The sequence below is a fragment of the Squalius cephalus genome (genome assembly GCF_949319135.1).
Source record: "Squalius cephalus genome assembly, chromosome: 18".
Classification (NCBI taxonomy): Eukaryota; Metazoa; Chordata; class Actinopteri; order Cypriniformes; family Leuciscidae; genus Squalius; species Squalius cephalus.
Window position 1 is genome coordinate 17,902,255 of NC_137139.1, and position 18,994 is coordinate 17,921,248.

The 18,994-nt window shown below is 38.6% G+C and overlaps 1 protein-coding gene across 1 annotated transcript; it reads right to left on the reverse strand.

Annotated features, from left to right (window-relative positions):
- Nucleotides 1-434: 434 nt before the first annotated feature.
- Nucleotides 435-18,129, reverse strand: fam120c (family with sequence similarity 120 member C). Its single transcript, XM_079849856.1, has 16 exons — nt 16,301-18,129; nt 12,835-13,081; nt 12,658-12,740; nt 12,388-12,516; nt 12,162-12,264; nt 11,574-11,647; nt 10,719-11,005; nt 10,375-10,621; nt 9,741-9,912; nt 8,259-8,508; nt 8,023-8,137; nt 6,557-6,766; nt 6,243-6,468; nt 6,022-6,154; nt 3,739-3,802; nt 435-3,630 (listed from the first exon to the last, which is right to left on the reverse strand). The coding sequence occupies exons 1-16, from the start codon at nt 16,826-16,828 to the stop codon at nt 3,349-3,351; spliced, it is 3,150 nt and encodes a 1,049-aa protein (XP_079705982.1). The 5' UTR covers nt 16,829-18,129; the 3' UTR covers nt 435-3,348.
- Nucleotides 18,130-18,994: the final 865 nt, after the last annotated feature.

Sequence of the window (18,994 nt, forward strand, 5' to 3'; positions counted from 1 at the left end):
TAAAATCTCTCACTGTTAGTATGAAGACTGCAGGGGAAACAAAGGCAAGAATAAAAATCAACAGAGACAAGAATTAAGAGGGAGAACATTTTAAAAAGTGTTTACGGCCCAAAACTGTGAAAAAAAAGAAGAGAAAACATGGGGATCTGCATTTGTGAAAATCAGTTTTATCAGGACCAACATCTGGAGTGAAACAGTGCCATTCTAACAGCAACGGCCAGAGCGACCTCACTGATTTCCAGGGCATCAAATATTATCAACTAGATATTTCTTAGTCTAGATTTTACTCACGGTAATCTCTATAAATGTATGATTGAGAGTTTAAGCAGCAATCTAGAACAGAGAAGAAAAGCTTTGGAGAGGATAACTTTGGAACCAAGCATCTGAAACTGCAAATTTAAGTATCCAAATAAGTATAAGTGAAATTAACACTCTGGACAATACATTAAAAGTTTGACTATTTTTCTTCTCCTTTATACTAACTGATGTTTCTCTACAGGTATAATAAAGGTATTGTGTGTGTGTGAAAGAGAGAGAGATTATATCTTTATTTGGTGTGTCTGTATATTTCGGTTTATGCTGTTCCTTTCTTAGATTATACTTAAAACTAAATGTGAAGGAGTTACTGGTACTCTATGACAAACACACTGAGAAAAAACCCAACTAACTGAGACGGCTGTTAATCACAGATGAAAAAGGACTGATTTTTTTTTAAAGGATCTACAGTTATTCGGAGGAAACCAAAATTCCATTAACGGGTGTGTTTGCATGTTCATATGCACTAACATGCTGGAGATCCTTTCTTGAAAACTAGCACTACTGTACTTAACTCGTAATAAAACGTGACAACCTAAGGTTGAAGTTTAAATGCTCTAGCGCACATGACCGTGTAGCGTATTAGTTCACAAATACTACGGTCAAGATTCTTCTTGGTTTAGTCTGTCCGGTATGTCCAGTATTGTCACATATTCTGACACCGATATATCACTGTCAATTTTTTTTTTCTTTTTTACTCATTTTGTCTATAGCAAACTGCATTCATAATGCATGCTTCAGGTAATTGTAATATTTCTGATGGGCTGATCTGTCTGGGTTCCTCAAGAGTGAGAATTTGCAGAATATACATAGTCGCATAACTATAATGGGTGTCTTCCATAATCTGACTTAGAGCTTTCGATATACTTTTAGTGGCACTAAATATAATATTAACTTCTTAACAAAATAAGGTGCATCTTATAACTTCAATAGAAAGCAGTGATGTAATCTTGACATTGTCAATTGTACAGATTTTAAACTATGATAATTAAATGCAATAGCCTCTCTCAAGTGTATTAGTTAATTATTTCATTTAAATTCTCATTCATTACGTCCAACAAATTATTGGTACAAAACAAGTATTTTGTTTTTTAAAATGGATTTAAAACATTAACATGTAAGTAAAATGAATTTCCTAACCATCTGATGCAAAATGGTCAATATAATGGCAAGTGCGGCTTTAATCTTTAGGGTGTTTCGTTCGGTTTTGACTTAAAAGCCCATTTGCCTCAATAGAAGTACTGTCTTGAACACAGAAGTGCATGAGTTCATAGGACTGTCACAAAAACAAGACGAGACAGACAGATCATGAAACGGTCTGGAGAACCACAGACTCTGATTTGTTTTTGTTTTTTAAATGACTGTCACAATAAAAGATGATCCTAAGGTTCGTTCAATAATTACTTTGCAGAGTAACAAAATTGCGATGATTTTAGCGATGGTGGGAGAATGCACATGTACAAAAAAGCATCCACATGGTACACATGCACAAGGCACAGGGGAGACGTGAACAACGAGAGAATGAAAAGAGCTGCTAAAACCCAGAACGGTGTGAAGTTGAGAGATGTCAAATGGCAGGTCTTCAGGTTTCTCTGAGGGACTGTGTGCATTCTCGACCACTGATAAAATCACTCCCGTAAATCACGTCATAGCGTAACAGGATCATGTACATTTGGGTCTATATACAAGCGGCTGGGATGTCAAACAGTATCACGGTTCAATCCGAACACATCCCTAATTCTGGCAGAGGCCTCGATTTTTCTTTATCCTGGTTCGAGGACAACCCAGTGTGTTTTCGGTTTTAAAACAAAGTGCAGATTACAATGCACTCCGTTCTCACATTCAAATGGGTTGGTGTTGATTTGTACGTCATACTGGTAAACAACACGCAAGGTAAAAGTTTATTTGGACAGTTAAACTGTTGAAAGGAATGACTTCAGGTCTGCTGCTCATTAAAAGGAAGTTAACCAAATTACTGTCTCTATATAGCATAGTACTATCCTAAATAACAAGTGCTTTTTTTTTTTTTAAGTGCTCTACGTTAGAATACAATCAATGGAGGGGAGGAATTTGCATATGAATATTTTCGGCCGTAAGGTGCTTTAAAGATCTCATTTAGAACTATTCTGTGAATCTTCAGGGGGGTGTGGGCCTAAAAAGAAGATTGTCTACATGTGAGATAAAGCAACCGAGTTGGGCTAGCTATGTGATGCTGAGTGTAACCTGTACAACTCTTTCCCTTCCTCTTGCTCAGCCTTACTCAAACATGTCTCCCCGAGCCTCCAGGCCCCCGTGCTGAAGACAATTGCAACTTCTCCACATGCAAATCACTTTTTGATAAGATAATATACAAAACAAAACAAAGGGACTACCATGTGTGTGTGAATGCACACTGTGACATACAAATACAACCCGCGTTCTCCGACGGTTTCCACTCGTCTACTGTATTCAGGGCAGTGTTGACTTTGAATCCTCGCCTATGTGGTACACTGCAGATACAGCCACGTGTAGAACAAATAGTGTAATTCTTTGCTGTGTGGTGGAAAGTTTAAAACAGCTGGAGCTGCTGTGCAACTTGACACGTGCAAGTGTTTCGAGTAGGTCAATTTTCAAATATACTTTGGGCATTACGGGGCTTTTCGTAGCCATTTTAGGCAATCATTTAATGTACTAAGGTCTGAAAAGAAAACTGTGTCAAAATAAAAACACTCGAGAGCTTTTCACTATGCTACAACAATGATGGGCCAGTGGAAAGGATGAGGTCCAGAATCTGAAGATTCAGGGCGATGTGCAATCGAGGGTTGTGATTTAAACGTGCTCAGTTTTAAACCAGACCCGGCTCTTAAGGTGACACATAGACCGCAATCCTGACACTGTCCATCTGTCGTTTCCAGCATGTGCAGCATCATAAATTATACCATGACAACACAAAGTGGCTACTGTGCCCTAAATATTCAATTTTGCAAGGAAAAGGCAGTCGACCTTAAATCATTCCCTCTCACTCTCTCATTCTTATTACATTTTGGGATGTAATTACTCCTCTTTCTGTAGTGCACCATCTGATGGGCAGTCGTCAAGGCAACAAGGGGCCTCTACCTCCACCCCATCTTCTGACTGGTTGTCTCTGCTGGCTAAGGCACACTGGATTGGCTGGGCCAGTGGTGGCAGGTCAAGGGCTTGACCAGTGGCGCTTCCTGAAGAGCTGCCGTTCAGCTGCTGTGAAGGAGTCCCCGTTCCCTCCATGGGCCGTCCCACCGATTTAACGTCCTCAGTGAGCTTTGGGGGGCTGGAGGAGGGAGGTGAGGAGGACAAAGTCTACGAGAAACATTGGGAAAGGAAGCAAATCAAACTCAATCTCATCGCTAACCAATGTCGATATGAATATTGTGCGTTTATAGTGCAAAATATATTTGTCGAACTGACCTGTGTTCTGTTGGTTGTCACTTTCTTCCCTCCCCTTGCTTTCACTGTCAATTCTTTACCCCTTCTGGGAAATAAGAAAAATAACAGATGTTTTATATGTGTGTTAGGAATGCAACAATATTTTAGCAGATTTTGAATGCTAATAACCAATATGCCTGCTAATACTGTATAGTAAAGTAAAATCAAGCACTGAAAAATCAAATATACATGAGAAAAAAAACATAAGATCTATTTTAAGTGCTACTATAATAAATAGTAGCACTTGAAGCGCATGGTCTAAAGCGCACGGCGCCAGTGCACTTAGGGCATGTCTGAATCCCTACACACCTAGTTTTCAGACCAGCACACCCATGGGCCAACAGATGGGCGCAAATGCATTTGCTATTTAACCAACACAGGACGTGAAAATGATAACTGCGTCGGGCTGAAACTAGCAAAAAAAAAAAAAAAACATCATTGCATCATTTTCAGTTATCATTTTCACGTCCTGCACCACGTTGTTTAAATAGCAAATGCATTTAGATAATGCGCTTAGATTGTTAAAATAGGGCCCAAGGTCAAAACAAATCATACATTTTGAAAGTTTCATTTTGAAAGTTTTTTTAGTACAGAATGTGAAAATAACTCATTTTTGAAAATATGCTCATTGCGACTAATTTTGCCAGCACGGGTCACAAATGATGTTTGTGCTTATATTACAAATGTAAGCACTGCACATTTTTATTCATATTTATTTAACATTAATTCAATTATAAATTAAGGCTGTCAAAATGAACATGTTAATCTTGCGATAAAATTTTCTTCAGTTAACCCACTAAAAATATTTAACGCAATTAACGCAGCATCCATTTATTTCTGTCATCCTCAGTATTCATGTGAAGCAGCTCTCTGTGAACTAAAGCCACGGTCATTCTAGACTTTGAGCATGAAAAATTTATTCGGACACTGTAACGGTCATGATATGACGTCACGCTTTGAAGCGTCTTTGTTTTTAAAACATCAATTTAACATAACAAATAGTAATACACTATACTTGACTTTACTGGAAAAAATATTGTTCTTTTAATACAGCCAAGAGGTCACACAGTGATGTTTCGATCTTCTACTGGTCACACATGCATTCACAAACTTGAATTTTGGAACAGTGAAATGCCAAACTTTTCACATGCGCATTCGTTTGCGGTCTGACACATTCGCATACGTATGAATGGAAGTCAATGTAACGAAATGTCAATTGGGACCGTGCCTAAACACCTGAAACGCGTGCACAGAATGCCGATTCAGACAGCGGGCCAGTGCCGCATTGAGTTCTCTTCCACACTTGAATGGACAAAAACACAAAATTATGTCAAAATGCCTGTTTTGTCGAGTATCCTAGTAAGCAGTCTTAAATGAGTTAAATGAGTCTAAAAGTGTTAAAAGAACATAAAGAGTTTTGAGAAAATCGGATGTGTGTCAGATCCATGTCGTGCATCAGGTATTGAAGTGACAGCAGCCTAATAAACCTGCTGCTGTCTGTTATTATTGTTAATCAAAGAATTAAAAGAAAGAAAATCACTCACTGCTTTTGAGTGAATAACTTTTGTAGCTTTAATAAGGATTCTATATTTATCATTTCCGAATATCTCAAAGCAATGTTTCCAAGGTTACATGGGTCGCAATGAAAACAATAACTTTGTGCATTTTGGCAGAGCAAGTAAAAATCTGAACTGGACCGATTGGGCCAGTAAAAAAAAACCTTAGAGTTGAGCCCTGATATATTAAAACAACAGCTAACTGTGACATTTATTACAATGGGTTTATGTGAATATTGTTTTTTTTTAAAAGCCTATTAAATGTTTTAAAATGGATCACTTTCATACTGTAATGTTGAACGGCTATAATTTATGGCTAAAACTAATTAATGACACTGGCCTTCAATCATAGTGCTTGGTAAATATTTAAAATATACGTCTTCATGTGGTTTCTACAATTTGTCTTATGTGTCCGTTCAAGCACAAAGAAACGCGAAAGAGGAATCAATTCGGTGTTCGAGTGCTATCTGATCCGTTACAACCCTAGGAAATACATATGCAGTCAGCATGCATATTCACTGCATGAAAAGAGATTCCACCTGCTGCTATTAGTCCTTACCAGTAGATGGTACAAGTGAGAGTTAATAAAAATCAAGAGCAACAGGGAGAAAGAAGTCCTCAAAAACAAGTTATTTATTGTGAGGCTTTGTCATACCGCCATAAATAATCATCCAAATGGCCCCTATTTTATGACATAGAATGGACTCACCCTTTCCCTCCTACTGACACCACCTGCATATTGAACCCCCCTCTGCCACGGATTGGCTTGTTCCCAGCCCACTGACCAACAACCATGCCAGCTATTTCCAGCTTGCCACCCTGTGGAGGTATAGACTGGATTCCTAAAAGAATTACAGACAATTACTAAGTGACACCCAAAGGGCAGTAAAGAAAATGTAGTAAATGTGCTAAATAAGAGGAACGTCTAACCTGGGAAGGCCCTGGGACGGTGCTGGTGGTGATGGTGAGGAGGAGGAGGCATGGAGCCCAATGGGCGAGGAGGATAAAGAGGATGCATGGGGTAAAAAGGGGGCACCATGGAAGGGGGGAGGAATGCAGGGGGTGGCAGTGGTGGAGGTGGAGGCGGCGGCCGGGACAGGTTGATGCCTTCCAGAATGGCCTGGCGCATCTTCTCCACCCTTGAAACCAGTTCCTCCTGCAGGGACAAGGTGTCAAAAACATTAAAAAACCCTGATAAATTATGAAATATTAAACAGCTGCACATGCACATTTATGTTTGTTACCTGGCCTTCACACATATCAAGTAAGGAGGCTCTGTCTCTGGTGGCTTTAGCTAGCTTGCTCTGGAACAACTTCCCATCAAAAAAGCCCCAAGGGCAGCAGTGGTCCCATGGCAGGGGCTGTCCACATACATCATTCACGAACAGAGCAGTGTCCACTCCGCTCATGAACAGAGAGGCCAGCTGCACCCCACGGTTATCCACCTTCTCCACCTGGTATCAGTGTCAAAGAAAAGAAATATGATCTGGCGGCATGCTTGGCATCAGCCTGGTAAATGTCACAGAAGCGTGTCATTTCAGATTTCACAGAGGTCTTTCAAAACAGATTATTGACAGCCTGACAGTTGAAAGACAGCATCTATTTTAAAGAAATGCTACGCTTTGCTTTATGTGACATACAGCTATTGAAGTTGAGCTGAGCTATTGAGTCCTTATTTACAACAAGTGTTGCCTCAAGGCAACAAAAAAAGAAAAAACCTGTCAAAATTGTTGTGAACAAACATTTAATAAAGCATGGAAGATACAAAGATAAAGAGTTCAAGAGGTATGTTGTGTGCAGTGTTCAATTCAATCCTTCCTCCCACTGCTTTTACTGTAATCTGGGTCTTTACCGTTATATAAGAACATGAAAACACATGCAAATGTGCTTTAGTCTCAAACCACATCTCTCTATCCATCTGCTTTTAACAATTTCACACAACAAAAAGTAAATATTTCATTAGAAACATGATTCAAAGTCAAGAATGGCCGATACTTGAGATACACTTTAAACAAAACAAAACATATATTTTGAACTGTTCTCTGAAGAAAATGCCATTTATAAGCATTTAATCAATCATATCAATAATGCTGTTTTCTTATTTTTGTCTTATTATTGAACATTCCAACATAAAATATATAATTTTGAGCATATTTTCTCGGCTGGGTGTTTCTGCAACACGCCAATGTCTCAGAATGGCTCGGTTTGCAGGAAATGCTGCTCTACACTAGTGTTAATTTCTTTAACGAAATCTATGACGAAAAATGTTCGTTGACACCCTTTTTTTCCATGACTAAGACAAGATGATGAGACAACAACGTCATTAAACGATAACTGTGACAATAGCAACATGGAATAACGTTGACGAAAAAAGACGAGACTAAAATGTAGTTAATAACAAAAACTTTACCAAAATCTCATAGTTTTTGTCGAAATAAAAAGGAGACAAAATATTACAGACCGTTTTTAACAAGCTTGATGCTTGCGGTTGCCAAATGTCAAGATTTTAAAGCCCCAATCAGAGCTTTTCTATTAAAAGAATATATTTCCTGGCAGATTTTTGTCACTTATAACATGCGTTTGGGAATGCAACCATCTTCCTAAAATTGTAACGAGAAGCACTTGTAAAGCTTTAAAAGATCCTGCGGTTTTTGCCCAAATAATAGGTGGTTACTATATGACAACAGACCGTTAATGAGACATGACTTGCCTTGAGTTCCTGAAGTTGGTCAGGCTCATAGAGCTGGTTGGACACAGCTTGAGCCAAAAAGGCATCAAGCTCATGGCGCTGAAGAATGCGACCCCCCGGCCACTGCATCATATACCTGTAAACACACTTTACTGTTCAAAACACCCAGAGCTACTCAGATTCAGTGCTGACCTACTAATCCAGTCAGTGTGGAGTAAGAACCATATCAATGTCCACTGAGAAACTCGCAAATATACCTGAGCACGCAGCACATGAGCAGCAGGTGAGATGGCACACAGGTCGGGTTGAGCAGGGCAGGGCAGTCAGAGCGCATGCAGGCTAGAAAGGCTCGCGTACGACGGCTACGGTCCTCTGAGGCTCTGCCCAGCCACAACCGCCTCAGGTTGGGACATGTCCACTCGCGGAAACACAGGGCTGGAACGAGCTCTGGGGTCAGGGCAGATTTAGCTTTACTGGCACACCACTCCTTTACAATCACCGGGGGCACTGTAGAATCAAACAGAAACAAGAAGATTGATTTTGATCTTCTGACGATGTCTTCCTCTCAGTTAGTTGAGACATAGTAGGCCAAAATATCTGCATTATTAAAAGCAACACAGAACAAGAGCTAATTCTCTGGACAGACATGTAAAAATATTTGCATTTTTAGGGATGTTCAATACTGAATAATGAAAAGCTGAATAAACACCTGTAAACTGATGTGCTTTGTTAGCGGTTTTAATTAACTCAACGAAACCTATATGAAATTAATCAGATATTTATGCAACATAAACATAATATTACAACTTATAACTGCACAAAATGACGCAAATTACGTAGAATCTATATAACTTAGATTAATCTATATAACTTCTCGTAACAACGCTCTGTACGGCAACTAAACCCAAAGAATTCACAACTTTTTATTGCAATAGTGTTCTCTTTATAATGTTATGTAATATGACAGTCCCAATCATAGTTATTAATGTTGTGCATTGCTGTTTGAGCTGCATGCACTGAAGCTAAAGATGATCGCTAGTAAACTGGAGTGCTTTGCTAGCTTAATTCTTAACCAGATGCATCCTATATGAGATAAATCATATAAATATATATGCAAAATAAACATCATATTAAAACTTGCACTTGCACAAAACAAAAGGCTGCGAATGCACAAGTGAACTTATAGTCAAGGTGTAACTTCTGGATGCGTTTATCCCGTAACCAGCTAAACCATGGGTGTACAAAGAATTCACGACATTCTATTACAGTAGTGTTTTCATGATAATTTCATGTAGCCTATATGAAAGACTTGCGCTACACATGTTGCACTTAACTGTATTTTCCTTTTCAAAGTGATTTTAATCATATTTCAAGCAATTTAAAACCATCATGGTGAACAGTGCACATCTCAAGTGTCTCAGCTGAAGGAAATAATCCATTATTTATCAGCTTTAAGATATTGGCCAAATTTTCTTATCGGGAAATTGTCTTATTACTATTTAAATACATAATAATAAGTAATAATAATTATTATTATTAATCTGAAAAACATGAAGCAATATTTAAATTACATAAATAATTAAGATCATTTTTTGTTAATACTTAACCTAAATATTATTGTGTTAAATAACGCATAATTTTCTGCTGTATTGATTTTTTGGTATTGTGACAACACTTACAACATGAATGCTATTCTACAGTCTCATCTACACAAGGTTTATGCCCACCCTCCCTCTCACCGTCAATGGGACTACGCTTGCGCATGGCCAGTCTCTCCAGCCTCCGTTGGGTCTCAGCCAAGCTGAACAGCACCCCGTAGCCATACTGGCGGGCAGAACGGAAAAGTAGAGAAGCAGGAGGCAGGTCAGGGTTGCACTCATCCTCTATACACACTGGCATCTTCATTTCCCCCTGGGAGGCGACAGAAAAGAAAGAGAGGGAAGAAATGGAGAGTAAGGGACAGAGAGAGAAGAGTGTTAGAGCTCTCATAGGTATTTTGTATATTTCAGGGCATTTTCCATCATAAATGTAAACAGTTTTTAGTCTACTGTTATAAAAGTACTATTTAAACTTTTTTTAAATGAATATACTGCAGTTTTATAAATTTTTTAAGTACATATAAACATCAGAAATGATACTGAATTGAGGTGCACAAGGTGGTTTCATTTTAGTTAGACTTGACATAAAGGAAAAAATAAATAAATGAGTCACTGTTAATTCAGTAACCCCTCTGACGGTTTCAGTGAAGGAAAACTGTACAAATAAAATGTCTTTTTGGCTGTGCCATTGCATATTCAGCAGTGAAATATATTAAGGCTGAAACTCTCCCAGAATGCCATTTATTTGTGAGCACATGCTGTGTGACTGCGGTACCTTGGTCAAGATGTGGTAGATCTGTGGATACATGAGTCCTCTCCTGTGTCTGTGCTCCGCCACTCTCAGCACCTCGGCACTGACCTGTGGAAGGGGTGGAGTTGTGATGTCCATGTGAGTCCGTGTTGGCATGGACAGCAATGATGGAATGGACGGCCCACTACCGTTACCATGGTGGCCGTCCCCAGAGCCACTGCCGCCCCGTCCACTGGGATCTTCCCATCTTGTGGACTTGTCAGCCAAATGACTATGACAGAAAATGAATATTTATTTTGCTCTGAATACCAGATTGCTAGTTAAACAGGTACAACACAATGAACAGATTCCAAACAAAGTGGACTCACTTAGTGCTGGTGTCATTATGCTCCTCCCCATCTGAAGACGACGACGATGAGGGGGAGGGGCCTGTGGGAGCAGCAGTGTGATGATTGGGCTGTCGGTTGCCATCTTGAGAGGAATCATATGGAGCAGACCAATCAGCAAAGCCCATTTTCCCAACTAGTGAATCATTACAGTCCTGCAGAGGCTGAGTTGGGTTCTGGCATAAAAGGGCTGGACCAGTTACAGGGCTGGGTCCGTAGAGCCCACCTGGATAAGGCACCTTAACACCTGACACCTGGGGTGGGCCAAACTGTGGAGAACAGCAAAAAGTGACTGGCTGAAATCTGTTTCTGGAAAATAAATGTGATTTGAAGCACTAAACATCTAAAGTGTTTCCCACAGGATTTTGTGAATCTGTTCGGGGGCATAAATCTGGTGCACTTTGAGAGATCAAAATGAAGAGCTCTAACCCAAATTGAAATAAGAAAAAGTCTGAGCATTGACTTGTACCTGAACTTTAAAGGGGACTCAAACCTCTTTTTAGTTGTGATATAGTGTCTACATAACACTGCATAATACTACTACTAATAATACTTCTATTACTAATAAAAATAATATTCCTATGGCAGTAATAGCCATATATTGTATAACAAAAATTTAAATAAAAAAAAATAAAATAAATAAATGCATTGAAAAATGACACTTTCATAATTAGTTTTGTCCTAATTTCTTTACATGCAAGAGATAAACCCGTGACCTTTTATTATGGCGGAAAACAAGTTCACAAACGTGTCGGATTTTAGTTTCTTTGACAGCAATGGCGCAAACCACGACATTAAAGACTCTTTATGTTATGTTACTGTACAGTAAATAATTACCTGAGCTTTTAGAGGCTGCATCGCCCCCATGTGGCCGGGAGGTCCGCCAAATTGATTAGGCCCAAAGCCTGGAACTGAGAGAAGAGTCAAGAGAAACCTAATTAACATTGTATGAGTATAATATGATGTCAGAGCTTATCTTAAGGCTGCTGAAAGCTAAACAGTGGAAACTAAATATATACTATAGTGCAAAAGTTTGAGGTCTGTAATATTTTTTTTTAAAGAAGTCTCTTTTGCTCACCAAGTAAAAAAAGCAATATTGTGAAATATTATTAGAACTTAAAACAACTTTTCTATTTGAATATATTTTCAGCAGCCATTAGATTATATTCTAAAATGCTTATTTGCTGCTCAATACACATTTCTTGTTATTATTTATGTTGAAAAACGATGTGCTGCTTAATATTTGTGAAAAGCAAATTTTTATCTTTAATCTCTGATAAATAGAATGTTCAAAAGAGCATGTATCAAAATTACTGTCACTTTTGTTCAATTTAATGTATCCATGTTGACCTGTACTGACCCCAAACTTTTATAAGGTTGTGTGCATGTACAGTGAATGGTCTTCAAACACCACATTCTACCTACAGAGGTAAGGAGAAGGTCCCATGGAGAGAGGTCTTGGTTTACTGGCCGCTGAAAAATACTCCACTGCCTTCTTAAACCTCTCAAATTTGTCTTCTGTACGTGACTAGAGGTTAGAAAATGGAAAGTCTCCATGTTAGGATGAGCTTTTAAGATGACAACAACAGTACAGTAAAAGTGTACAAAAGTAGTACATGAAAATGCAAATGTTAACACAGCCATGCTTCACCTGTGACTGCTTGAAAACATCCTTGGCCACCGAATCTAAATTCCCAAGATCTTTGATGGATGCCACATACTCAGATACAGCCTTGATAACAACCTCACATGGAGGGAGGACTAACTGATGAGCCCTTACCTGAACAAAGGGAAGAAATTAAAAGAATGGGTTATAGTGATAAATCTGATGCTCAAGGATGCATAAGTCTATATTATCAATTACAATTACAGAAGATTAAAAATATTAAAAAATATGTGAAATGACACATTGCAAAAGCACCTTGAGGGAGGCAAGAGGGTGTTCTGGGCCTAGAAGACTCCAATGAAAGGCAGCCAAGTCTTCATCTGGCAGAATGTGGTTACCTGATTTTGATGAAGACCCACATTTAGAACTAAACAATGTTATTAAAAAATAAAGTCACATGCCAGGACACAAAAAAACAGCAGTGTTCCTTACCAAGAAGAGCAGCAAAGATTGGCAGGTGCTGGGTCTTGAGGCCGAGCTGGCGAGCCGCTTCTGATAGCAGGTACTGGTGAGTGGTCAGATTCTTGCCATTCCAGGAGAGCTTGAGAGCGTGGGAGCTGAAATAGGCTGGAACGTTGCATAGCGCAAACTCGGAGTCCTGTGCAATCAGACCCTGAAAACCATAGTCTCTGTACAGGGATAGCACCTCCTGATGGTGGTCCTCCAGGGTCTGCACCACCTACAACACAAGCAGGGTGGAAGAAGACCATGTAACAAGCTCCCATTGCTCTGAACTTCTGATAAAACCACACTGTGACCATTCGTTTAAAGGTGCATTCAGTTACTTTTTTGCTTATGGAATTTTGACTTGGAATTGTACTAACACATTAGGCCGTGTGTCCACCAAAGCATTTTTAGCCAGGTGAAAACGCCTAGCTATGGGTGCTTGAGAGCATTTTGGTAGCACAGCATTTTTTTCAGTTGCGATACTTTGCTTGTTATGATGACTTTCCTGTAGCTCAAACAGTAGAGTGTTGGCGCTTGCAACACCAAGGTCATGGGTTCGATTCCCAGGGAAAGCAAGAACTGATAAGAATGTAAATGCGTACCTTGAAATGCAATTTAAGTCACTTTGGATAAAAGCGTCTGCCAAATGCATAAATGTAAAATGATACGGAGTAGCCGCAAAACTGTTACTAGTATCTAATTTCACACATATTTTGTTTCTGGGTTGATTCTATATTAAAATGTCAATGCAATGTAACGCATTTTCTCTGGCTCTTGTTTTAAATTATTTTGTTCTGTTATTATGTTTGTTGTTGTCATCTGTTGACGTTGTACAAGCAGAATGTGGCGGTTGGTCGGTGTGGTATTAGTCCCGACTCCCGACCCTCCTCCACTGTGATTGGACAGTTGGGTAAAAAGTGAAAGTGATGAGCTTCATTTTACCCAAAGTTGAACATTCTTCAACTCTCAGCAACCTCTAAAAAACGCCGGGCGCTCAGCGCTTCAGCGTGAAAAAACGCTCAGCGCCTCGTTACGCTCCCATTGAAAACAATTGAAAAAATAGCCGCATGAAAAAACGTTTTGGTGGACAGATGGCCTTAGTGTTGTCAAAAGTATAGATTTTACAATACATATTGATTCTCAATATTTGAAACTTTCAATTCGCATTTTCTCCAGTATCGATACAATGGTACCAGCTGAGCTTTCTCGCTTCGCAGGGTCTTTTAATTAAATATACAGTCCGTTGCGTGTTTCAAAGTGAAGGGCATCGCTGTGATCTTACACTTGAGTGGTTTGGTTCACAGTAAATGCAGCTAACTCCATCTCTGCCTGTGAGTTTAACATGCACCAGTATTTTTATATTCACATTATTTCCAACGCTTCTGTGGACAGATGATTACAGCATTTGAGACAGATTTGTAATGAGAAGCGTTTATAAATCTATTGTCACAGTCACAAAAATAAAAGCTTGAGGGTTATTTGCAAGAATTAAAGTCATAAGTATTGACATTTTACTACTGTTAAGTAAAATAATGCTTATGAAATATTCATTTTTTATTTTACAGTGTAGTTGTATTACAATAGTAATATATTTCTGTCTTAGAGGCAATAAAAATAATAAAGTTATTATTATTAGGCTATATAATCCCACTCAGAGCTATCAAGCCCGAGGTATCTCCGATAGATTCATTTGATAAGAAAATATTTTGACTCAGGACAAAAGTGAATTAGATGCTTTGGATAATTGTATTGAATATATTTTTGTATATGAATATATATTTTTCAAGGTACTTTGTTGAAGTTAAAAATTCCAGTATAGTGACAACACTAACACATATTAGCTAGAAAATGAGCCATGATTAAGTTATTCTGCAAGCAAAGTGTCCAAGGGTTATTAAAATAAAGCTAGTAGTATTTGGCTAGTCCTGTGATCCAGTCGTGTGCAGTGGTGTTCTGAAATGGTGGCAAAGCCTTCACTGTTATCTGTTTAAAATATAAATTCATATTCCAGTTTTACTTCAGATTGAATAAACATTACTTGCACTATCAAGAAAATAACAACCAAAACGATTTTGTACAGTAACAAATGAATTAATGAATTCAAAAGTTTCATTCTGTTATCTCCCTTAAACTTCACAGATTACCGTGAATGAGCTCCGTGTGCATGCATGACAAACAGACTGAGCGTAATAGAATAGGAGTGCAATAATTCTGATTAAAACACATATTGCTAAAATATTTGTTGTTGAACAATAAATGTGCCAAATGTAGAATTTTAAACCCACAAGTAAGTGTATTTATATGATAGCAGTAACTAAGTCTTGGCTTTTGATTGTATTTATTTTTAGTGTAGTGAATTTAAAAATAAAATTATTATTTTTGTTCTTAGATTGTAATGTTACAATCAAAGTTAGAATCTAATTTGATTTTAACCCTTTTTTGCACATAATATACCAGAGCCACATGGTTACATTCACTATATTTGTTTTCTTAGTATTCAATATGAACATTGTTTGTAGGACAACATTGGGCAGGATGTGAAATAAAAAAAAAATCTAAAAATAAATACAGATTTTTTTTTTAATCCAAGTAAAAAAAAAGGTAGAAAATATGAATATATACCGCATACCGCCATTCAACCAAAAAATACAGAGGTATGAATTTTTGGCCATATCGTCCAGCACTAAGGTCAACACAGGAGAATACATCAATATCTTTCTAAATATGCAAACTGTTCATTGCAATTTCAAAATAAAAAGTTGAAACCCTCACTCTGAGTTTGCATGTCCACATATTCTCGTTCAAGAAATTACAGTGGCTGTAGCGTTTCAATCAAAAAAATATATAATCGCCAAATATTTAAGATATTTAAAAGTCGTTTGCCCAATATTAACAATGACTTCATCTGCTGTCAAGTGTAACAACACTAGGCCGCTGGCCCCCTCTGCAGACATTTGTTATAAAACATTAGGCTACATGATTGTTTTTAATATGTATAATGTATTAGGCCTATGTATTGTTCTATAAAACCATATGATCACTTGCTTATGATACCAAATATCATTGCCTCATTGTTATTATAATACATGTATTTTAAGTCATTTTTAAGACAATTGTTTGCTTGGGTCTATTTTTATTACCACAAAAATATCCGATTACTTGATTATTCGCCAAAATAATCGTCCGATTACTTGATTACCAAAACAATTGTTAGTGACAGCCCTACTGTATTATGAGTAAACTTTGCACGAGTGCACCTTCAAAAGTAGTTTAACTAATATTAATGAATAATTCTGACCTTGCTTTTGAAACATTTGTACAATGACACAAATAACTGAAATTGACAAAGTATTTGCAGCACGTTGCATATGTAAAAGCAAGGAAGGAAGACAATTCATAGAAAGACAACACAAGCCACAGTTCCTCTCGAGGAGGGCATCAGGCCACTCACCCGCACGCGGAATCGGAACATGGCGAGGCGGACACAGTGGCTCAGGCAGGCCGGGGGCAGGAACCAGGCCCGCGGAGGGGGCGTGGCCTTGCTTCCGACATGGTTGACGATGAGCTGGGCCGTCTGCCGCTGCCCCTGTGCCCGCCGCGCCCACTCTGGCCAGCGATCCTTCCCAAGCGTGCCGTTAAAAACCACCACCAGCTCCAGTCCGCCTTGGTACAGACAGGCCTGGGAGAGCGCCGCCAGATAGCCGAGCATTGCATTCCACTCGCCTCCACAAACCCAGTCGGTCTGGTAGCCCCCGTAGAGCCGCTGAAGGCCAGAGTCTGCGTCGACCAGAATGCGTGCTGGCGGGGGAGGCGGAGGCAGCGAGCTTGGATGATGGGGATGGTGGTGGTGGTGGTGGTGGTGGTGATGATGGTGTGGGGGCTGACGGCCTGCCGTTCGGGCGAGCTTGAGAAGATCTACTGGAACTGCCGCCCCAGGGCAGCGTTTCTCCAAATACTCCTGAAAGCCTTGAACTCCCATATTGTGTCTGTCTATGCGCGTGAGATGGATGAACCTTGTTAAGAAGTTGATTTCTTGGTTATGTGCTCAGAACTAGATCTGGCCGGTTATAGTTGGATAACTAAAGACCTGAAATGTCTGGTAAATCATCCGACAAATGCAACTGTCAACCGACCCCCTGTAAAATTCCAGATACGCGTGGCTATTTATTACATTTGGTCGTGTAAGTGCAATCTGTGTCCATTCCTTACGGTGTCAATCTTATAATCCCGCTAAAGTCTCTATTTTGTTAAATTATAATGTTGCACGGTCTACAACGTAACGATGGAGAATAACGGCGCGCACGCTACAGTTGTGATGTCGACAATGTTGGTAACATCAAAATATAATCCTATTTGTCACACATCTAGCTGCAAAACTAAACAACAACTACGCCGTTGCCATCGAACATGCCCGTTAGGTAATTAAAACTAACTCTAGCTGGTAGTGGATACAGTATGTCCTGTACTGGTTAACAGTTATAAGAGCTACAGTTTGTGGCTAACAAACTAGCTCGCGCACTTAGCCAGTTAGCTCAGATCCCGGCGTGATTGACGCGTCAACTAGTCGAGACAAATCGGGGGCTGCTGCGATTCGGAATGAGATGAATAACTAAGGGGAAAATAAAATAAAACAACTAAAATAAAACAAAAACAAAAGCCCGACGTAAGCTCCCTCGCTCTCTGTCTCACTCACGACTTCATGTTGAGGAGAGGAACATACTTTCATGCGACGTCGGCCATCTTGCGACTTCCCCGCGGACCAACAGAAAGTGGGAGTGGAGGCGAGCTGAGGAAAGTGGGAGGGGCGATGTGCCTTATGCCTGGGGGATGTAGTTTTTTCCTGTGTGTAGGTGTATTTGGACCTTTGCTTAAAAGACTACAACTACCATACAGCAATGTGACAGACCCGAAGCATGCCATTTCCAAAAGGACCGGTTCATTCAAAAGTTGATTAAGAAAATTGGTTCAGTTGGAAAAGCTAGATTAAAATCTCTGAAGTTCTCACGTTGTGTGGGAACAAACAGTTTAGGGCCAATGGGGAATGGACTGCAAGAGTAGCCTATACTAGGGGCTCTGCAGAAATGAGAAGGATATTTTTTTAACAAATGACTGGTCTGTCAGATATATTGATTATGATTAACACAACATGTTCAACACATTTAACTTTTTCCCTTTATTTAGGCTACTGTTTTAATTTTCATTCTGCTAGACTGGTCGGTGTTCATTTCATACATTTGACAGTCCTTGATAGCAAGTAATCAAAACCAAAATTGCATATTGATTTGTAAAAAAAAAAAAAAAAAATGTAATTGAAATATTGTGTTCATCTCATCTATTCTCTATAAAAATGCTTTGAAAAAGCACTATACAAATATATTTGAATTGACTTTTAAAAAAAAAAAATCTAATAGTATGTAACATGAAAAACATAAAAAACATACTGTCAATTTAACATGATACATCATCTTTTCCAGGTAGTATTTTAATAGGCAAGGTTTTTTTTTGTTTTTTTTTTTGTTTTTTTTCTTCAGTTCATTAACATGACAAAAAACAAGTTATTTAATTTGGGAAACAACACATTAACATAAAAGCTAATGTTTTATTTTGAATGAAAATCATCACCATTCTAGGCCTACTTTCCAAATAGTTTGGAAAAGAATATCTTCAACTGGTTCACAGTTTGTCTGAGCTACATGATTTATAAAGTCCAAAGCAACATATTCAGTTCAAATGAGTGCTTATTTAGCGTAAGTTGCTTCGTAAGGACATAATAAATATTTTATATGTCTATGACCTACAATGGTTGTCTGTAATCTGTATATGATTCAAGCACGTAAATTCACACTTGTGGTATAGTTGTAGGCCTATTCCTTTTGTAGCAACTTAGCACATTTGTGTTGTAGCATAAACCGTGCATGTTTTCAAGTAATGTTGTGACAGACCTTAATGAATAGAAAAACTTTTTTTTTAAACCCATGGTGGGCAAATGTGTTGGCCTACAAATTGACGTCATGACTGAAAAGCTCGACAAGATGGATGCAAATGGATATATCCTTGTATATTTTTGTTTAATAATTTGTTTTCTTAGATGTTGTGAGTTGTATATATTTGTAAGAATTTTGTTCACAGTGGTATTTAAAAAATA